The following is a 23,583-nucleotide window of genomic DNA, read 5'->3' as shown; positions in this document are numbered from 1 at the left end:
AGGCTAGATGGTAAACTCCCATAATCCCAGAGCCTGAGAGGCGGGGCTAAGGCATAAATTCAAGCCTGACCTGCTCTACACGGCAAAATCTTGTCTAAAAATCAAGCAAGCTAATAAATAAACAAGAAGCAGAGGACATGGCAGGAGAAAAGGGAAGGAAGGAGGGGAAGAAGCAGTCCTGGCAGTCTTCAGAGGAGCAGCCACAGTAGAAGTATTACCCCCTCTACAGTCACCCCTACGTGACAGGAACTGGACGGCATGAGTGACTTATGTTCATGCAACATTTTACTTGATTTTCCAAAGTAAGGGAGGTAAGCAAGCAGAGCGAAGGCTAGCCTTTTTGTGTACACATTTCAAAAAAGGCTGACACCTTTAACAAACAAGTGTTCAAGGAGGGAATCTCTAATTACAATCACTGGGACTTAGTATTTAGAACTTAAAATTAGGCTAAGGGTTTGTATGTCATAGAAACATATTAATTTATGAAATAAAACATTATGTCTATAGAGTCATAGGTTTTTATGTCTATATAGTTATGTTTGTATTTCCATTACCATGTCCATAGCTTTGGGTATGCAGTTATTGAGTCCTCGCTCTTGCACTCTTTGGATTTAATAGCCGCATATTAAGGATACCATGTGCCTTTTGTTCCTTAGGTCTTGACTTGTAAAACAAGATGAGGGGTGGGGGGGGGAGGGAAATGGGGACCAAGACATGTGAAAGGGTATCAATGTATGGAATTAATGCACCATCTATCTGGCAAATATCATGGAACCCTTCTATTAATTACAATAAAAAATATATGAAAAAAAGGCTGACACCTTAAAATAAATACAACCCAAAATGCTCTCTTCTTTTCCACTTTAATGTCATGGCCAGTATTCTCTCATCTCAGAAAACAGCATTACCGTTCTCCTCAGGTTGAAAAACCTACACTCAAGTTTAAGTCCACCCCCATTTGCCTTATCCAACATTCCAATCATCAAAACATTTACAGATTTAAATGTGGGGATTGTATCAAATCTTCCCTTTCTTTTCTATAGCTTCAAGATGCTTCTTAAAACCCAGATGGAAGCACCCTTGCTTCATGATGATACGGTAGTCTTCCTTTTCCCTCAGAACAAATCTAAATGACTGAGCACACAAAATTCTACACACTAGGTTGTAGTCTGTGACTCCAGTCTCACCTGATGCCACGCTCTGATTGGCTTATTGAACTCCATGCAGGCCGTGCTATTTTGGTAAACCGAATATCATCAAACCGTAGAACCTTTATACGGGTGTCTGCTGAATGTGATTGTTTCTTCCTGCCTTCTGGAAGTAGGTACATGTCATCTTAAGTTTAAAAGCCACCTTTGAGAAGCCTTTCCTGACAGTTACATTTCTGTGTTGTCATCTCCAGAATACTGTAAACAGTAAGATAAGTATTTTGTCTGGAGCTTTGTACTAAGGATGAATCCCCAGGGCAAAAACTCTGACTCTTACAGTCATCACTTTTTTTTTCACATCCCAATAGACATCTGAAACAAAGTGGGTGCTCCAAAAATATCAGTTGAATAACTTAGGAAGTAAGTGAAGAAGAAATTTTCTTTTTTGAAAAAGTGAGTTTTGGCATTGACATTCCTGAGTCTTCTCTTGCAAGCCTGTGGCTTCACTATTGCACTCTCACTAATCCTCGCAAATACAGATCATCACTGATCACGACTGAAAACTTGCCCATTGAACATCATCTTCTGGTTCTCCCAGCGACACAGAATAAACTTCCAGAGGCAGCGTGGAAATGACTGAAGTACCTAATAAGTACCATAAATTAATGTTTAACTTGAGATCATTTGTAAAAGGCAGCTCGCTCTCAGTTGTGATGGATTCCTATTTGATTATGATTGCAATTGCATGTGATAGAATCGTATTGACACTCCAGAGACATGATTGATAAAGATCCTGGCTCATCCAAAGATTTAAAGACTGAAAAGAATCCTGTGAACTAAATCCCACTACAAACCAGTATGTTCACCTCATACATAAGTTTAGTATGAATCTAAAGAACAATTAAAATTTAGTTTACACTTTTGTATCAGAAAGTTTGAGTTATGGTCAGGGACACTGACCAAATCTACCAGTTGAGTCACTTCTCTGAACTGTTCAATGGAACAACAATGGCTTACAAACATTTATAGCCATAGTAGCCAACCTATCCTCCCAAGATTTGAATTCTAATAGATCCTTATTTTTATTTGGGTTAAATTCAGCGTCTCATACTTGCTAGGTAGATTCTCTACTTGAACCATTCTATGAACTCTTTCTTACCCCCGCTGGATTTTTTAAAATCTATTTTATTGGTCATGAGGCTTGAACTCAAGGCCTGTGCTCTGTCCCTGAACTTTTCCCACTCAAAGCTAGTGCTCTACCACTTGGAACCACGGCACCACTTCTGGTTTTCTGGTGGCTAACTGGAGATGAGCGTCTCAAGAACTTTTCTGTCCAGGCTGGTTTTGAATCAGTATCCACGGATCTCAACCTCCTGAATAGTTGGGATGACAGGCGTGAGCCACTGGTGCTTGGCTCACTGGATATTTTTAAGATAGGGTCTTACTTTATGCCTGGCCAGCCTGGACTATGATTCTCCTATTTGTGCTTTTCTATTTGACTGGCATGACAGGTGCTTATATTACTTCTAGCCATGGCATGTTCCCTATGGCTAGGATGGCAGGCACAATTGGCTATGCCCAGTCAATGTTTGAGATAGTGTCTTACAAACTTCTCTCCCCATGAGCTAGCCTTGAACTTGGATTTCCTCATCTATGCCTCCTAAGTAGTTGGGATTACAGGTTTGAGCTCCCTGGATCAGCTGCATTTTAATTTTGCACTTTCTTCCAGATTAAAAAGTATTTGAATCCATGCCTGGTATTATGTGAGGCATCTTATTATAACTCCAAGGCACTAGTATTTTCCCTCTGGTTCTCACGTCACTTGCAATTAATTTTATTGTTAAGATAATGCTAACTTTTTCTCTCTAAGCCAAATGTATCTGTATAATCTTCAAATACTTGTACTAAGACCTCATTTTTCTACTTATTGTATTCATTTATATGTTTTCCAGCCCTAGCATTGCATTCAAGCTAATTATCAGTAAACCCTGAGGTTCTTGGTCACCTTCAAGCCAAAACTTGTGCTCCTTCTACCTACGATGAGGAGCTCCCAATGTTTCTCTGTCTACTTATTTAATTATCAGCGATCAAATAGAAATATGAAATCTTTGTCCTTAGCTGACATTTTATAGAAAAAATGTCTGCAGCTTCTTCTCTGTCAAGATGCCATTTATATCTTTCAAGAGCTTATAAATTAAGTATCTTGGTAGATGGAAAATTGGGCACCACAAGGCATAAAAAAGACAATAAGAGAAAATGCCTGGCTGTGGACCAGATTCTCTCTAATGGCCCATGCAGGTATTATGTCTGTTGCCCTAGTTTTCATGCCAAAATCAGCAGGCACAGCTCACTTATACTGCACGCCCATGTCATGAGAGTTCAAAAGAGGGAGAAACAAACTGGTTTCCTTCTGAAGCAAAGAATAAAGCTCCTCTTACATCAAGCCAGATGATCACATGTCCTGACTCTCTTGTGCCCATCAAGAAGCATCTTAGGAGAGTGAAAGTGTAGCTCAGGACTTACAGCATTAGCTCAGCATGTGTGTGGTCCTGTGCTGAATCCCTAGTAATACACACACACACACACACACACACACACACACACACACACACACTCCTTTAATTAGATGATAAGCCCTTGGGACTGAGAATATAAATGTTACACTAGAATTTTCTCATATGGACTGGGCATTATTTTTTTTTCCAGAGCTGAGGACCAAACTCAGGGCCTTGCACTTGCCAGGCAAGGCCTCTTCCACTGAGCTAAGTCCCCAACCCCTGGGCATTATTTTTTCTAGCATTGCTTTCGGTTTCTCTACCTATCATAATGCTATCTTATGTGACACCTATGAAAGAAAACTGGGGTGTTCAAATGCAAAAATACTTATGGTCAAGGCTATGAATTACTTTAAGATGTTAGAAACTTATACAAATGTATATTTCTCTTTAAATTTTCAATTGTTTGTTTTAGTATATTAACAACAAGTTTTCCTTCCACTCTGGAAAGAACTCTTCAAGAATAACATGAAGTTCTGAACTGGTGCTCTTTCCAATCTTAAGTTTATTTCACTGAAGATTTCAAAGGAATGTTCACAGCTGTGCTTTCCGTGTGTTTATAAATGAAAAAGCTTTACTAAGAATCTTCCTTGGTGCCATGGGGATTTAAATTAAAGTGAAGATAAGGGAACATTCTAAAGGAATGTAGGGAGTTCATTCGAAATTATTTATGGCAACCTTTTTTTTAAGAATACTATTTCTTTTTTCCTCGTTTACAAGTGAAGAGTTTCCCCCTCCTATTTACTGCCACATCCACACATTTCTCAAGCATCATGAAATACTGAACCACCAAGATTAATGGTAATCCCTTGATAGGAAGTAATTCCTTCTCTCCAGTGGAGATCTCACATTAACCACAGTGTGAGACAGGCATTATCACTGTAACAAAATTTCAGGACATAAGCACAAAGACTGACATGGTTAACTTCCTGAACATTCATCCATCCATCCATCCATCCACCCATACATAAATACATACATACATATACACACATACATATACATATGCATATATATGTTGAAAGCTAGGAAAGAACCCGATAAGAATAGAATATGTTGAGCATTGAGCCAGGCAGGTGGCCCAAGGCTAAAATCCTAGCTTCTTAGAAGGAAGAGAATTGTGAAGGTAGATTGTGGTTTGAGGCCAGACCAGACATGAAAGTTAATGAGACTCCATCTCCACCAAAGGCTGGAGGCAGTGATGAATGCTGGTTACCACAGCTGCCGGGGAAGTGCAGGTAGCTGAGTGTAGTGCCACGCATCTGTTATCCCCACTGGAATAGGTAGAAAAATACAAATAGGATTGCAGTCTAGTCCCTCCCAGAAATAAAATGGGACTCTAGTTTGAAGGGTATCAACACAAACATATGGCTGGAGGCATGGATCGATCAAGTGGTATAGCTTCTTCCTAGCAAGTGTGAGGCCCAAGTACAATCCTCAGTACCAACCAAATGGGAAGCTGGGTGCAGGTGGCTCACACCTGTAATTCTAGCTACTCGGGAGGCTGAGATCTATGGATCACACTTCAAATCCAGCCTGGGCAGGAATTTCATGATACTCATTTCCAATTAAGCACCAAAGGGAAAAAAATTGGAGCTGTGGTTCAAATGGTATCATATTAATCTTAAGCATATTAGTCTTGAGCTAAGACAGCATCCAGGCCCTGAATTCAAGCTCCAGGAACAACAAAATTTATGAAGGGGATGAAAGAATATGGCTTTTCTCACCCACCACTCCCCTAATTCCGGAGTACTAGATCTGAAATTAGAATTCAATGAAATAGTCTTCTAAGGAAGACCTACTGGTCAAGTCTGTATTATGAATTACTCTCTTGAAAATATGAAGGATGGAATTTTAGAAAATAGAGCTTGCACAAGCTAAATCTATACATGATCGTCATCTGTGCTTAAACACAAAAATCAGACACAGAAAGGAGGAATACACTCCTAAACTTCAGAATTTGGCCTTACTGTAAGAATGAACAGAATATCTATATAGATAGAGGTTTTGATACAATGGTTTCAGGCTTTTCATTAACCTTCCAGGAAACATATTTTATTACTAAATTTTCATTGAAGGATACCAAGAATGAGTACTACAAAGTTGAGGAAAACAGGACCTTTTCAGGCTTTTGTTTTGTTTTTGAGGCACTAGGATATGAACTTAGAGCTTTGCCCATGTGCTTTACCATTTGATCCAAAAGCTGCCAGCCCCCTTTGCTTTTGTTAATTATTGAATAGTCACTTGCTTTTTGCCCAGGGTTGACTTTAGACTGAGATGCTCGCTCTATCCCTTTCAAGTAGTTGAGACCATAGGAACACACCACCATACTCAACTTGTGAATTGAGATGGGCTCTTAATTTTGTCTATGTTGTTTCCCAATTGCCATCCTTACATCACATCCTGGGTAGCTCAGAGTGTAGAAGTAAACCACTGTACTCAGTTATCTTTTATTTTTCTTAGAAAGACTTCATTAACACCAATTTTGACATCATATTTCAAATGTCATGTTTATCAAACAAGTATTCAAGAAGAGAATCTCTATATGCAATCACTGGCACATAGATTTTAGAACATAATTAAAATTAAGCTGAGAGTTTGTATGTCTTACAGACATATGAATCTATATAACATTATGTTTATAGAGTATATATCCCATCCTAAATGTTTTACAGAGCTATCTTTAAAGTTGACATTCCAGGATACACAGACTTGCTATGAAAGTGTGAAAGTGATCAGTTTTCACTAATGTGGGGAGAAGTATCTACGCAACAAATCATCCTGCTGTGGATTTGGGAGTTTGAAAGTATTTAGTTACTAAATTCATTGTCTTCGTTTCCTGAGAAATATAAACCACGTTATTTTCACTGTTGCTACTTTGCTGAGCCTAGAGGGATGTTAGGAAGGCAAAATTGTGTAAGCAAGAATAAATTAAACAGAAGACTTAAAGCTTAATTGAAAAAACTCTAAGCTATAAGCATTTCTGTATGCTATATGTACCCAATGGTAAATCAACCAACATTCATTAAGTACAAATATAGTAGAGTCCTCCTGAGATACAAAGCCTGACATTATCTATTCTTCATTTTCTTTCCTGTCATTTGGTAATTACAAAAAAAGTGCTACTAAACCTGGAATGCAGTGATTGTGGAAAAAAAAAGCACCCTCCCATGAGTGGTGGCTAGCCAAGAATGCATAGCCACGTTATAATGCAACAATCCTGTGGCCAGCTAGCTTCTCATTGCAAGAGAGTCCTCGAGCTTCTATTCTATCCTCTTCTCACATTCTTGGTTCCTGACATTACTTACAGGGTATTTTCCAGATTCTTCAAGAGTAAGGTTTGCCCCAGTAATTCCCTTAGAAAGCTATCCTTCTAAACACAAGCTTGTGCAGTTGAAGTGGATGAATTAGTGCACTGGAAAGAGAATTATGAGTAGAGCCAAGTACCAGTAACTCACATCTAGCTACTCAGATATCTGAGGATCAAGGTTCAAAGTCAGCCTGGACAGAAAAGTCCTATGGACTTTTAAAGAGAGTTCTTAACCTTAACTTCATGCTATCGTGATCAACTGGCTTTCCAGATGTAAAATAGTAAAAGAGGTTCACATGTTTTATGAGAATGATTTATGGGCATGTAGATTTCTCCTTGTGTAATAAATCTCTACAGCGAGTGCTTACTACTGAATTTTTCATCTAAACATTAGGCTACTTATGAGATAGTAAAGTAATGCACCTTCCATCTGGCGAATGTAATGTAACCCTTCTATTAATTACAATAAACATTATATGAAAAAAAGCAAAAAAAAATCTTTCTAAAAATCAGGTTAAGTCAGCTTTTGAGATCATATATATCCATATTTTTTTTTCAGTCTTGCAGAATTCTGCATTGATTCTGTCTGGGGGAAGTTTTGCAAGTCAGGAAAGTTAATGTTAATGCAGTTTAATAATAGTTTGTCAGAGTATACCTGAGTCCCATAAGTAACACTACAATTACAGAGAGGAAGAAAGCAAAGAAGAAATATCTATGGAATCTTTAGTTCCTTGTGAACTACAGCTCCAAGAAACCTGAAAAGATTCCCCTCCTAGTTCCACAAACACAAAGATCAGATATAGAAGCCCTACCACGTTTTTCATCAATTCTAAAAATAAACCCAGCCTCTTCAGCTACACATTCCTCACTGAAAATATCTAAATATAATACCACATAATGTTTCTCAAATTTTGAATGCTTCTCAAACTATTTAAAGGTGAATGCTACTGTTTCATCTAGCAATGTATGTGTAGAAGAGTAGAATAATATTGTGTGTGCATGTATACGTCTGTGTGTATATGTATGGGGTAAAGCAAATATTTAAATATAGGCTATAATATCTTAGAATAATTTTAGCTGTTAGCTAGTTGGTATTTTTTTCTAATTAAAAAATAAAAGCACTTCACTGTTGAGCTTCGTATAGTCATTCTAGGAAATAAACCTGGCTGGTATCTAAAGCAAGTATTTGAATATTTTAGGGTCTCATTCTACAGTTTTGTTCAGTATAATTTTCTCCCTTGAGCAGTAAATTTCAAAAATCAGACTAATTTTTATGAGTTGGTTTCTTCTTAGAACATTAGTCCTTACTGGGATTTGTTTTTATCATGATGAAGAATACTAAACTATGATTTGATTGCTCTTAAAATAACAGCATAAGCTTTATTAAGCCTCTGATTTATAGCGGGAATCCAGCAGTTGAACTCAAGTTAGCCTCTCTGGCACACACCCAAGAGATGTCATTTTTCAGCTGTGATCACGTTGTGTCCAGCGACATTTCTAATAAATGCTATTTAATGCTTCAATAATTCTGCAGAGTAAGAATGCAATCATTTTGAGATGGATGACATAATATGCGCCACTTTTTAAAAGAACCATGAAAATGGGCTGGGAGCTTGCCGTAGTGGTAGAGTGCTTACCTAGCATGCACAAAGCCCTGAGTATGATTCCTTAGTACTACATACACAGAAAAAGCCCAAAATGGTATTGTGGCTCAAGTGGTAGAGTTCTAGCATTGAGGACACACTCTGCCTGAGATCAGATTCATTTTTTTTCCTCTCTTTCTCCCTCACATGTGGCCTCACTTCCTGTGTTCTGTTCATACAACACAAGTATGCTCCTGTGTTTCCTTTGAGGACATACAAAACCAAAAAAATCTTTATATTCAATCCCAGAAGGGGTCAGATTTTCCTTTCCTTTACAGATAGAGGGAGAACTGGCACTGACAGCTGAGCTTGAGTGACTGGTTGGGGAGAAGAACAGCAATCATATTCCCCAGGAAACTTAGATCAAAAGCTGGTGCCACTAGCCACACTTCTATTCCTAAGTATTCTGCAGACGAAGCCCTGAGAATCAAGCTTCAAATCCAGCAGCAGTAGAAAAGTTCAGCAGACTCTTATCTCCAATTACCCACCAAAAATCCGGAAGTGGAACTGCCACGCATGTGGTAGGGCACAGCTTGGAGACAAATAACTCAAGGATAGCACCCTGGTCCTGAGTTCAAGCCTCAGTACTGGTACAAAAGTAAAATACTACTACTATTAACAACAACAGCAGCGGCGGCGGCAATAACAATAGGTAAATTCCATTCTCGGCAGTGGTTTTCATGCTTGGAAAACTTTTAGCTATACAACGTCACAAAATTCTCCAAACTGACAAAGTCATCAGTCATCTGTGATATCTAATATGATCAAGTAGACATACACTTAATACCAAGTTCCTGATGAGAATAACACTGTATCCACCATCACTAATCTGCTCAGCATCCGAATGAACACTGGGAAAGGGTATCTCAGTATTTCATTTGGGGAAATGCACTCAAGGTGGGCAGAGGGTTATGAATGAAGAAGAGCTGGTTCCAACATCTTCTTGTGGCCAAAAGCACTCAACCTCATGCAAGGCATAATCAGAACAACTGGTCATGTGATCCCATTTATATAACTCTCTCCATCTTTCTCTGTCTCGTGTTTAAAAAAATCACAAAAAGAAAATAATGCTACCAGAACATTATTTATAGTTGTTACAGTATATGGCTGTGCCAGATTGCACTGAGAAATGTTCCCAATTTGCCAAGTTCACTCTCATTACCAGAGAAGCATCACATGATACTCAGTAAAGATTCTTTGTAATAATTTTGCCAAGGAGCAACCAGGAAAAGCTTCTCTCCTGTGCTTCACTATCAGGAGAATGAGACACTTACCATCATCTTCAACTGCAAAATGGAATATGTCACTTGTGGCATTCGCCCCTTCTCGTAAAACGTAGCAGATTTTCATGTCATCAATATCAGCTAGAAAACACAAAATTACCAGAAAAAATAAGACAACTAATTCCTCATGCAAAAGTGATTGCTTGTTATTTATGTTATTAGCTATTCCTTTTCTGTAAACATTTTTTTAGGTTCCCTTTCTAAAGAGATCAGTGTTATATTAGGTCCCGGATCTCTAAGTCCCTTGGATTCCAGCTGTCTCACGGAAATCTGATCCTTACACAGATAAATAGAGCTGGGACTTTAGATTATAATAATAGCAAGGTGGGGCCTCTCCTATGGTGCTGGCATGCTCCTGGCACCAAAGGAGAGACTGACTATCTAAATGCGGAATGCTAGACATCATGACAGGTGGAAATGAAGATATTTTGAGGCATGGCAGTTTTCCTGGTCTCCTTGAAATCAGATCCTTTGTCTCCCTTCAGGACTGACCTTACCAGCAGGCACAAGAGAGGAAAAGGCTTTGCTTTTCTACTCTGGCTCACTTTTCTTACCTTTTGTGGTATAGTAGGCTGACTTTAAGCTCTCTAAAGTTTGAGAGGAAAAAAAATCAAGAAGATGTATGGAAAAAAATCAAAAAGATGTACCAAAAAAATCCTACAGATTTAAACAACTATCATAACTCAATGTTAGAACTCAAAGACAAATCTAATAAAAATCACAGCTTTTATTCATAGCAGGTTATACTCTGTCTCAGACATGCTCTTTATACTGCTTGTGCCTTTGTTAATCCACTTGCATAAATTCCTTCTCATTACTAAGGCAAACCCTTTTTTTAAAAAAATACCATTATTGTTATTATTAAGGAACTGAACAGAGGGATTACCATTTCATAGGTAAGGTAATGAGTACTTTTCTGTTTTGGACAATGTCATCCCTTTCTTGGTTTTCCCCCTGTTGCCTCCTCTCTCCCTGCCTGCCACATGCATTTTTCATTTTTTACATAGTATTTACTGAAAGCCATGATTGTATTTATTCGCCCTTCCTCCCAACCTTTATGCACTGTCTTCCTCCCTCCCAAAAATACAATAAAATCCAAAAGTAAAAACTCCACCATCCATAAGCAACAATAACAACCCCCTTCCCCATGTTTCTCTTTCCTGGAATTTGTTTGAATAAATAGTATTTGCACTGTTCAGAAGAGTTATGCCTTTGGATTCCTCCTCAAGCGTCCATCCTCTGGTAGTCTGTGTGTGAATGCCAAGAGTCTTGTGTAAATTATCATATCCAGCTGTAGTTGAGATCTCACTTCCCCGTATCAGGGAAAATATATACTAAGGCAAACCTTTTGGGACTTCATTTTCAATCTCTTTAATGGTTCCAGACAATAGAATAAAACAAATACTACTGTAAGGTGGGATAATAACAATAGGTTGTTACTTGAGCTGGACCAATCAGTGAATTGATAAGAGTACATAAAATCAAATCATAGATAAAAATAGCTTCAACATTGGGTATGTAATCTTCGCGTGTCTTGTATGTTTCACACGTTTTCTAGTGCCAAGAAGCTCCAGAAAGCTCATGTTACAGAGTTCAGAGGCATTAGCTATAAGCCAGTGGATCTAAGGAAGAATCACCTCAAGCAAGCATTAGGGAGCTGCAAATCATTCCATGATTTCCTAGAACTACGTGGTACAGATGTGAAATGTGCGCTCCATCTTGGCTTATACAATTCTGAAAGTTGATTCACTTAGAATCAGAAATCTCTGGGATGGTGAAAAGTGTGATTTTAGGGTTAATAGTATGTTCTTATTAACTAAGTACATCTAGTTAGTAGATGAGGCAAGGCCCATAGTATCTCATTTTTACATTTTTAGCAATTCACCACCCTTTCTTACTGGCATCTTTTTTGCATTTTTTATTTTCATTACTACTTTTAAGTCATTGTATAAAGGTGTTTCCATCAATGCCACCCTTCCATCATTTCCCTCCTTCTCTTTCAACTCCCCTCTCTCTTCAAAGTGACCTACTTCCATTTGCACCTCTGCCCATTGACTATTATGACTGTGTTTACCCACCCTTCTCCTTCCACTCATGTGCCCCTCCTCTTCTTGGCCTTTCTCACCTCCATAACACTTGTTCCAGCTTTCTAGTCTTCATTTTATTATATACCCTAAGTTCATTATTTATAAGAGTTACAAAATTGAACTCTTCCCCATGTGTATCAGGAACCCTCCCCAAACTTTCTACCTGGTGTCATTTTTCTTTCTAATATATGTCTATCTTTCCCAGGAGACTCAGAACTTCTGCATTTTTTTCTTATCTGATTGCCCATAGTCCTTTGCTCAAAGTCTGATTCCTAAGAAAGGCTCAAGTGTTTATTAGGTTGAAATAAAAGAGGCCAGTGGTACTGGCTTCCTTCTGCATCGGTACCCTCCTATGTGTGTTTCTGCAGAGCTAAGCAATCCAGGCCCCTGTACAGCTCTTGCTCTGTTTACTCTGAAAATTCAGCTTTTGTACATTTGCTCCCTTTATCAGTAAGGAATGAACTGAACTCTGCTGACCCCTTTCATTGGGCAATGACCTCAATCATGTGAACAAGTCTGTTCCAATGCTCTTACTTTTTTTTTTTTGCCAGTTCTGGGCCTTGAACTCAGGGCCTGAGCACTGTCCTTGGGCTTTCTCAAGGCTAGAGTTCTACCACTTGAGCCACAGAACCATTTCTGGCTTTTTCTATGTATTTGTGGTACCAAGGAATTGAACTGGGGTCTTCATGCATGGTAGGCAAGCACTCTACCACTAGACCAAACTCCCAGCCCCAAATTATTTCCTTTTTTGGGGGGGGGCTGGTCCTGGGGCTTGAACTCTGGGCCTGGGTATTGTCCTTTAGCTCAAGACTACTGCCCTAACCCTTAAGCCACAGCGCCACTTCCTCTTACTTTTTTTTTGTACATTTTATAAGAAGTATCTGAGAAATCAGTCATTGCTTTAAGACATTTTTAAGAACTTTCTTCTACAAAGATATTTATTATGTATATTAACTACTTACCTTAAAATGACATGCAAGTGTCATTGTTTCTTTCCACATTTAGTTACATAACATTGATTAATTAGGACATATCCAAACCATGTTCATTTTTCTTATCACTTTGCTAATTCTAATTTATGGTTTAAAAAACAGGTTCTATCGAAATCTCAAATAGGTAAAGACTTTTTGTCAATTACTTCTTTTTTAAAAAATTTTAATGTCGGGGCCGGGAGTTTGGCCTAGTGGTAGAGTGCTTGCCTAGCATGCTCGAAGACCCGGGTTCGATTCCTTGGTACCACATACGTAGCTAAAAGCCAGAAGTGGTGCTGTGGCTCAAGTGGTGGAGCCCTAGCCTTGAGAAAACCCAGGGACAGTGCTCAAGCCCTGAGCCCAAGCCCAGGACTGGAAAAAAAAATTAAAAACTCATTTAAAAAAAATTTTAATGTCAGTAATGTTTAAAGGGGTTACAATTACATTCATCAAGTAGTAGGTACATTACTTCTCTCATATGGATACCCCTTCTCCTGTTTTTGTCCCCATTTCCTTCCTCTCACCCCTCCCAATCATCTATTATTACTTCTTTTGTTATTTTAAAGTTTTATGTAAAAGTAATGAAACAACCAAGTGTCAGTGGCTCATGCCTGTCCATAATCCTCAGTACTCAGCAGGCTGAGATATGAGGATCATGGTTTGTAGCCAGCCCAGGTAGAAGAGTCCATGAGACTCTTAGCTCCAGTTAATAAACAATATTAATATTAAACAGTATTAATAAACAATAGATTTCTTAAAGCACACAAATACTCAGGGGTAAAAATCTAACAGGTAGGGGCTGGAAGTGTGGCCTAGTTGTAGGGTGCTTGCCTAGCAAGAAAAAAGCCCTGAATTTAATTCCTTGGTATCATATATACAGAAAAAGCTGGAAGTGGTGCTGTGGCTCAAGTGATAGAGCTCTACCTTTGAGAAAGTCCAAGAACAGTGCCCAGACCCTGAGTTCAGGCCCCGGAATTGTAAAAAAAAAAAAAAAAAATCTAACCAGTAAACTGTTAACTTTTTTAAGCAACTATCTAAGGGTTAATATTCAGATTTCTGAATGCACATTACTTTAATTTCAGCTAATAAAAATCATTCCATAATTTCTCATTAATATAAATGGTGATTCATCAATCTGCTCAGTAACCACACCTGGTTCAAATTCTCTGAGGACATTTTTCTTTTTCTGAAAATGATTAATAAATTTCCCCACAAAATATATTATTACATATTCTTTTTAAGACAGTTACTATCTTTGAATAATTATACAAAAGGGTTTCAACTCAACATGTCAGTTTATGACTATAAATACATCTTGATCAATGCTGCCCTTTTCAGATTCATATTCTATATGAAGAAGAAAGAATCCAGACAAGTAATTTAGACCTTGGGGAAAGTGGAAGATGGTGGGCAGGGATAACTTCGCAAATAGATAAGGATTGAAATAAGGAATTTCTGTAATCCAACTAATTTTATACTGTTGGTGAATGATGAGTTTTTAAAACCAATTCATTCTTTTTTCCCAGGGGCCAATGAGTCAATCAACTTAGGAATCAACCTGCAATAACCACCTTTGCTAAACGGACTTAACTTAGAATATTAAGAAAAAAATTCATCACAATGGTTTGCTTTTCTGCTCAGGATAAAACAAAAACAAATTTAAAAAATAGCACCAATGTTCTAATCTAAACACCACCTCATTTTTCTTTCTGAAACAAGAGGCATGGCAGCTGAGTTTTCTCCATTTTAAACACTTATCTAATCTCCGTAAATAACTTCCATGAACCAAACTCTAGCCTCAACTTGTTCTAATGAGTACGGTGTGATTCAATATCAACACTTTCCTGAGTCAGTGTTCTGAGTTTGTATCAAATATGAATAACTTCCCTTTACAGTTATTTTCTGAAAAGCAACAGAAATTTTTATAATAAACATAACTACTCTACATTTACAGAAGCCCTAAAAAAATGAATCATAGCAACTCAAAATTCAGTGAGAAATAGATCAATTTTCTGTTATAAAACAGCTTCATCATAGGGTTTAACATTTCAGCAATAATATTCCAATATTTTCAGCTGTTGAACTTTGCCCACAGAATTTAAATAGCTTTCCTGTCTTCATCCAAAAATTCTTTTTAAAATACTCTGCTAAATCAGACTCCCTTTTTGGTTCAGTAGGAAGAGTTCAAGTATCATTTTCTTTCCTTTCACATATTCCTTTCATCCTCTTCATTTTCCATGAAAATAAAGCAGGCTAAGCTTGCAAGGCCCCTCTAACCTCAGAAAGCCTTCACACAAAAGTGTCCTGCTGGTCTGGCATGACACTTGGCACTCTGGGGTTTTCCTGTCCCTACAGGCCCTAGGATGTAGTCAGACTTTGGGCCAAGAATCAGGAGGCTGGAGTATGACCATTTGCCAACATCAAACGGAGAAGTAGTTCACTTTAACACTACTTTTTGCTATATCCATGTATATTAAAGTATTTGTTATCTAAGTGCAGAACACTATTGCAGGAAAAGAACACCCCTCACGGATGGCCTGGGGTTTCACTCCACTTTACCCACACAGCCCACATACGGTAGATACAGCTTTCATTCTGATGTGGGGAGCTGTTCATGAAATCAACACAAATCCCTTTGTAATGAGAGAGTTGTATAGTCTAGAGAAGCAAGCCCTAATTCCTCAGCCAGTACACTGAATGAACTTCTCCCTTCACTCACTGAATAACTCTACATAGGTCACCTGCTCTTCCTGTCTCAGAGGGGAATCCACCTACCAAGGAGACTGAGGTTAGAAGAATCTTGGTGCCTGCATAAATGGTGTGACACAGGGTGAACTAATTCAGCAGTGGTACTCATCAGAAATTACGTTGGAAGGGCCGGGAGTTTGGCCTAGTGGTAGAGTGCTTGCCTAGCATGCACGAAGACCCGGGTTCAATTCCTCAGTACCCCACATACATAGCAAAAAGCTGGAAGTGGTGCTGAGGCTCAAGTGGTAGAGTGCTATCCTTGAGAAAGTCCAAGGACAGTGCTCAATCCCTGAGCCCAAGCCCAGGACTGGCAATAAAAAAAAGAAATTATGTTGGAAATGAACTCTAGAACTTGTGGGTAAAGGGATCGGGAGAAAATGAAGGTTGGGGCAACACTGTTCAAAAAGAAATGCACTCATTACCTGACTTATGTAAACGTAACCCTCTGTATATCACCTTTAAAGTAAGGAAAGATTTTTACACAAAGGTGTAATGTCTATGTGCATAAAATAATCATATACAAATCATATAAAATAATATTTATTGAAATAAATTCCAGTAATGGGGGGAAAAAAGAACATTGGTGCCTGAGGAATGCAGGTGTGAGAGGAAACTGGTGTTTGATACTGTGTTTCCAACAGAATTGAATTAATGACGAAGTAGTTTCCAACTTCTACTATTACTCTTGCTTACTTTTCTTCAGGGTCTTAAAAGTGAAATAGGTGATCATTAATCTTTCCATACATCATTCACCTTTTTATACTTCATTCTTTATATTCTGCTTCTTCGTATGTCTATCCTAGTAGCTTTCCATGCTATATAATTTCTACAACCCAACACAGGTGTTTGCCTGATTTGTGAAATTATATAAAAGAATGTAAAACTCAAAGAAAATGCATAGATAATTTATTTAAGTCACTAAAGTTTTGCTCCTGCTATGGCAGTACACCATGCCACTGTCTAAATATGTTTGAAGTTTGGGCATTGACATCAGTTCACATCTGCAATTCTAATTGCTCAGGAGGCTGAGATCTCAGTTCGAAGGCAGCCTGCTCAGGAAAGTCCACGAGACTCTCATTTCAAATTACTCAGAAAAAGCTGAAAGCGGAGTGGTGGTTCAAGTGATAAACCTTAAGTAAAAAAGTTAAGGGAGAATTTGAGGCCCTAAGGTCAAAAACAGTACCAGCAAAAAAAAAAAAAAAACACCTTCCCCCCAAAATTCATTATAATCACTGGTCCAAGTTACTCCAACTAGATGAAAAGAAAATGGAGCCAGTGTGGGGAGGAAAATGGGGACAAAAACATGAGAAAGGGTAGCAATGTTTGTGAACTAATGCACCTTCTATCTGGCGAATATAACCCTTCTATTACTTACAATAAAAATATATTTTAATAGAAAGGAAAGTGAGCTATTTTCTCCTTCTCTTTCTCTATTCCATTGACCTCTGGTTTATTGCTCTACTTATAAAGGTTTCAAGGACAAGTACATACTCAAAACATAAAACTAAAATTAAAAAGGCCACTGTTAGGTTCTGAAGAAAGAAAAATTGAACATACCTTGGGTAAAATGGGCAATGCTGTGGTTTCCTTTGCCCAGGTGGAGGAGGTATCCGTGTTGAGGCGCCTTGGTCACAATAAACCTAAGAGAAGCGTGTCGGCTGTCTCTGTCCTCCACTTTCAATATTTTGTTTGTGATCATGAACCCCAAATAGCCAGTAGTCAGGATACGGAGTGTAGAGGCCCCTTTATTGACTGTAATTTGGGGGATGCTATTATCAACCGCTAAGATCTGGATCCTCATCACTTGGGGTCTCCTTGTTTCAAATACTGTATCAGGAAAAACATAGAAGTCGGCATGGGTGCCATCAGTGACGGTGAAAGAGAAGCTATCTTCACTTGACTCGGTGCCGTCGTGTTGGTAGCTGATTAAGTTTTCGTTCAGGTCTTGCTTGGTAAACACCGTGACAGGTTTGCTGTGATTGAAGAGGAGTTGACCATGCACAGGAACCTGAGTGATAGTGAATTTCAAGAGCTGGTCAGGAGTATCTCTGTCTTCCACAGTGAGCTCGAAGGGCGTGATCAGTTTGCTCTCACTTTCACTGACCACCAAGCTATGGATGGTGACCACTGGCTTTTTGTTGTCCACGTCACTAATGGAGATGCGGAAGGTACGAAAGACGGGGTTGTGCCCATCCGTGACTTGAAACTCAAAGCTGTCCATCTTCACCTCGTCCTCAGCGGTGTGGATGTAGTAGATTTTGTTACCAGCTAGTTGGAGCTGAGTGAACGACCTGATGGAGACTCCAAGTTGGTCTGTGCACTCTAGGTGGCCTCTCATCGGAGCCCGGGTGATGGTAAAGACCAAGTTTTCATCTGGACTGTTCAAGTCACTGGTGCTGAGCAGGTCGGTGGTGAGAGTGACCTTGCCACCTTCCTTTAAGGAGACTCCCTTGCTGACCACATCGGGGAAAACCATGTCAATGCTTCCAATCGAGATATAAAAGTAGCGATCGATGAGGGCATTGATTCCATCAGTCACATCAAATTTAATCAGATCCCGAATGCCTTCTTGGCCAACGTGGACGTACTGAATGACATTTCTGTCCACTTCATCCTGGGTAAAATTCATGCCCAGTGTGATATTTTCAAAGACACCTGTGGGTCTTTGTCGCTGTAGAAAGCCATGCCCTGGTCCATAACGGATAATGTAGACCAAGGATTTGTCTTCCGAGTCCAGATCAGTGGCCATTAGTATCTTGTTGTTGATCGTTTTGGTTTCCCCAATTTCTATGTCCAGTCCATTATTGATGGTCATTCTGGGGGTCTCGTCATCCACAGGAATAACAATGATGAGGACCACTCTTTCCACAGAGTACTTGCCGTCGGTCAGTTTAATCACAAAACTATCTTCCTGGGTCTCAGAATCATCATGCTCATAAATAATGCTGGAACTTTCTATGATTTGGTCCAGGGTGAAGCTTTCTACCAACACAGTGCCATTTATCAACTGGCTCATGATATGACCATGAGCAGGAAACCGGGTGATGACAAATGTTAATTCGCCCGGAGGGACGTCGGCATCCGCAGCGTTGAGAATGGGAGTGTCAATCACCAGGCTCATGCCTTCCATCACCATAAATTCTCTCATAAACAATTCTGGCTGCTCATCGTTGGTAGGAATGATGACGATGGGGAAAAACTGCCTCTCTGAAAAGTTAATGCCGTCAGAGCAACGGAATACAAAGCGGTCTTCCACGGGCTCCACACCTTGATGGATGCTTTGGATGTAGTTAATGTGACCCTGCCTCAGATCTTTCAGAGTGAAAGCACTAATGGCAATCCCGGCTCTGGACTTCTCAGAGCCCGGGGCTGGAGAAATGTTCTCCACATAACCTGAAGTTGGCTGGATCACGATGGTACATAAGATGTCATCATTCTGGGAATCAATATCTTCAGCACTGAGGTGCGCCGAGGTGATAACACTTTTATCACCTTCCAGTACGACAAACTGTTCCCCCACTGAAATTTCTGGGGCCCGATTATCCACAGGCAGGATGGTGACCCACACAGTAACATCTTGGATAGTATTGGCACCAACTCTCCATTCTTGAGACGTATCTGACAGACTCAGGTTAAAAGAGTCTGCTTTGGGCAACTGACCAATCTCACCACTGGTGTGGGTGTAGATGACAGAGCCTTCCAAAATGTCCTTTTGAGTAAAGTGCTCTGCTGGCGCTCCATTCACCAGGATTTCCCCATACAAGGGTGGGTCTTCTAAGAGGAATGTCAACATCAAATCATCTGTGTATTCATCAGTCCCCTTAATAACATTAGCCGTCACTTCAGTAGCCCCACTTTCTAAGACATCTAGATAAGTTTCTATTTTCCCCGCGGGAAGGGTCACCATGGGTGCCTCGGGTTCTACAGGGCGAACATTCACTCTAAGTGTGATTGGCACCACATGGTGTCTGTCACTCACCTCCAAGGAGCAGCTATCAGCCAAAGACTTGTCCCCAGAATGAAGGTAGGAAATCCGGCCTTGTTTTATGTCTTCCATATAGAAGATCTCTCCTACATGCAGTATGTGTCCAGACACTTGCAGGTGGCCATGTTTGGGTACCTCTGTGAGAGTGAAAGAGATATGGCCCACATCAGTATCCACATCCTTCACCTGTAACTCAGTCTCAGTCAGGATGTGGTGGCCCTTCTCCTGAATTGTGAAGCCGGTGTTGAGGATCTCAGGTGGCTGGTTGTCCACAGGCTGCAGGTAAAGCGTGAAGGTACCGGGAGCTACATTTCCAGCTCGGTCTTCTACCTGGAACTGGAACTGGGCCACTCGCGCAGCCACTCCCAGCTCTTGACCTGGAGGTCTGTAAGCAATTTTATGATGATTGACCTGTGCTTGGGTAAAATGGCTTACCACAACTGAGGGGCTATCAGTCAGGACCAAGGTACCCAGAGGAGCAGGTGAATGGTTTTCATCTGTGTCCACGGGGGGCTGGGTCACGGTATAACGAAGTTCTCTGTCATCTGTGTCCAGGTCAGTGTAGCGCAGCCACTTCTTCCTCAGGGGTGTGAGCTGAGATTCTTGCACTACCATCCGAAGGGGACAGCCGCTACCCAGCTCGGGAGGGAGACGGTCCACGGGATGGATACGTATCACGAACCTTTGAAGTCCAGATTGATTCGGGGGGTCATGGTTATCCTGGACTCTAAATGTAAACTGGTCCATCACTGGCCCAGGATTGTGGGGTCCAGAGTGTCTATAGAACAACCTCCCCTGGGTTATGTCCTGCTGCTGCCACTCTGTCACTTTACGTTCATAAAATGCTCCCTGCTTCCTCCACAGCCCCCTGGTCATTTGCTCCTCCCCAGGAGAATGGGTTTGGCGAAGAAGCAGATGTCCCGTGGTGGGAAAGGGAGACTCCAACACAAAACGAAGCAGAGCATCCTCGGAATCCATATCCGTGGCACTCAGAGCCAGGGGTGGGATGGGCACAGTGTCTCCCTCTGCCAGTGTCAGCCCGGTGTTGGCATTGAGGACAGGTGGCTGGTCATCCACTGGCACTAAGGTGATGGGGAACAGGAACTGTACCTGGTGTCTGCCTCCTCCATCCACCATACGCAAGACCAGGTTGTCACTCAGCGAGCCATCTTTGTCCGTATGCTGGTAGACCACCTGGCCAGCAGCCAGCTCTGCCACCGTGAAGGTCTTGGGAACAGAGCTATCGTCGGAAGCCCCCACAATAACGAGGTGACCATGGCGCAGTCCAGCCACCACCTCTAGCCGTACAGCTTCCAGGTCATCCTCATCGCTGATGACCAAGTTCTGCAGTCCACTGGCTTCAGGACCCGTCAGGGGCCGCGACTGTCCCTCATAGAGAATAAGACCGGTGTTCCGGCTGACCACTGGGGCCAGCGTATTCATGGGTCTCACAACTACCATGAAGGCGAAAGGGTCCGAGGCTGCCCCCTCCGGGTCCACGACCTCCAGCTCCAGCTCAAAGAGACGCTCCTCATCAGAGTCTTCCGCGGGGGGCTGGTAGGCGATTTTCAGGAGGCGCAGGTCCCTCTGAGTGAAGGAAGAGAGGGGCAGGCTGCGGTCATCCGTGCTCACCAAGTAGCCCTGCCCGGGCTGGAAGGGAGAGGTGAGGTTGAAGATGAGCAGGTCCGGGGGAGACTCGGCATCCTCGGCGGCCAGCATGTCTGGAGTCAGGGCGGTCAGCACGAACTGGTCCACCTCCATCATCATCATGGCCACGAAACTGGGTTTGGGGGCGGTGTTCTCAGCGCCGCCTCGGATCCTCACCAGCACCTGGAAGTGCTCGCGTTTTAAAGCCGGACTTCCCGGCGGAGCTCCTGGGGAACGCAGCTCCACCACCATGGGTACCCAGTCCCGGTTTGGAGAGCTGCTGGACGCCGTGTGGCGGTAGCGGACGCCTAGCTCCTGAAACGCTCGACAGTCCATCCAGAGTGGCTCGGGGTCGCCCCTTTCCCGGGTTCCCCCGGGGATCTGCGGGTAGTGCAGGAGTTCTCCATAACGAGGCAGCGCACCCAAGCCTTGCAGGATGCCCACGCGACACTCCTCCTTCTCGGGCTGGTAGTCGAACTCTAAGCTGCGCGCATCCAGGGCGTTGCTGGTCCCCAACAGTTCTTCCACCACCAGGGGCAAGTTTCGAGTCACCACCTCCAACTGGGTGAAGTCCACCTCCACCTCCAGGGCTAGAGGTAGCACGGTGGCCCCTCCGGGCGCGTCATAACGCAGCTGCAGCCGGACTCGATCCCGAGAGGGGCTGCGCGCGCCCAGGTGAGAATAACGCACCTCCCCCGGGCCGAAGTCGCACGGGAAGCGCCTGGGGCTGAGGCGGCCGGGCCGCTGGGCCAGCGCGTCGTTGTCCAGCACGCTCACGGCGCAGCGGTCCCCCGGCTGCACCTGCAGCACCAGATCGTGCAGCGGGTCCAGCCACACTTCCCGTCCGAAAGGGACCCGGAGGCCGCGGTTCGCCAGCACGATGGCTTCCTCCGCGGGGACCCCAGCCGCTCCCGAGAGACCCGGGGACAGCAGGGCGGCGTCGGCGGCCGCGGGCTGCGCGGACAAGAGGCTCACCAGTGACAGGAGAAGCAGCGGCGGCGCAGGTGTCGTCGGCCCGGAGCCGGCGGGGTCGGCGGCACGGCGCGCGCGGGGGGCGATCGCGGGGGTCCTGGAGGCTGGCATGGTCCGAGGGTTCTTCTCCGGGCAGGAACTAATGAGCCTGAAAGCGTGCACAATCCGTCCCCGGGGTACCACGGCGGGCCACACCTCCGAGAAGCGTCCGGGGCTCCGCGCGCGGCCGGCTGGATTCCTCCCCACCCGCCGGAGCAGCGGAGAGCGGCGCGCGCGCACCGCGCGGTCAGGGCCCGGAGGCCCGCCGTTCAAACTGCTGCGCTCCCTGCACTCCTACTTTCCGAGTCTCCCCGGCTCCCCCAGACCCTGGGCTTTGAGGGAAATCCCTCCCCCTCGCACCCATTTAATCTAGTCCCCCCCCCCGCCCCGCCCGGGAGGCCAATCGTCGGTTCCCGGAGGCGGCCCCGAGCCCAGGGTTGGGTAGATATTCCTGTCAATCAGCTTCGGGGACCGGGCGGGGAGACGGCGTGGTGAGGGCTGAGGGTGGGGTGGGGGGCGGAGGCGCAACAGGTTGTCTTGGAAGTGAGCGGGCGGGGACGCAGCCTGGAGCTCCAGCTTTGGGCGGCGCTTGGTTCTGACCTGCTGTGTCTGTAGCAGGGGTCCTCCCGTGCATTGGGGTCCCTCTCCCCATCCCCCCGCCTCCTCACCCCCCTCAGTAGAGGAACAGGAACCTGCCGGCGATCCGGGATCATCTCACTTTCCCTCTCATCCTTCCCACCTCCCTCCTGCCGGCAGTGAAAAATCAAAACTTGCAAACCCCAAGAAGAACGTTAAAGAGAGAGCAGCAGGAATTTGCATCGAAACTGAGGCAGTGTTGAAGAAGAAACTGGAGCATTATTATTATTATTATTATTATTATTATTATTATTTTAAAACACAGCAGGAAGATAAGGTTAGAGCGAGGTCACATCACCCAGTCACCGCCCCAACGCACATTTCTCCTAAATTACCATGGTGGGCTTAACCTGGCGATGATGAGTATTTTTTTGGTTTTGTTTTGTTTAACAAGCTCTCCTCCTTTGCAATCAAACTTTACAAAACAAAAGAGGGGGGATCTTTTATGAAATATTATTACTTTTATTATTTTGTAAGACTTTTCTTATAAACATAGTTGTGAGTTACAGAGAAATCACTCTTTATTATTATTTTTATTGTAATGTATAGAGGGGTTACA

General features: G+C 42.5%; 1 protein-coding gene across 1 annotated transcript in view; it reads right to left on the bottom strand.

Annotated features, from left to right (window-relative positions):
• The window catches only part of Frem2 (FRAS1 related extracellular matrix 2), a 157,009-nt gene extending 134,549 nt beyond the window's left edge, over positions 1-22,460 (bottom strand). Inside the window, exons 1-2 of the mRNA XM_090342296.1 lie at positions 17,303-22,460; positions 9,931-10,020 (exon numbers count right to left, since the gene is read on the bottom strand). Coding sequence (XP_090198422.1) covers positions 9,931-10,020; positions 17,303-22,460 — 5,248 coding nt within the window. The remainder of the gene's footprint in view (positions 1-9,930; positions 10,021-17,302) is intronic.
• Between the last annotated feature and the right edge of the window lie 1,123 nt (positions 22,461-23,583).

The sequence above is a fragment of the Megascapheus bottae genome, chromosome 11 (genome assembly GCF_031878675.1).
Source record: "Megascapheus bottae isolate mThoBot1 chromosome 11, mThoBot2.hap1, whole genome shotgun sequence".
Classification (NCBI taxonomy): domain Eukaryota; kingdom Metazoa; phylum Chordata; class Mammalia; order Rodentia; family Geomyidae; genus Megascapheus; species Megascapheus bottae.
The sequence above is the reverse complement of the archived record's forward strand: the minus strand, read 5'-3'. Positions and strand labels throughout refer to the sequence as shown.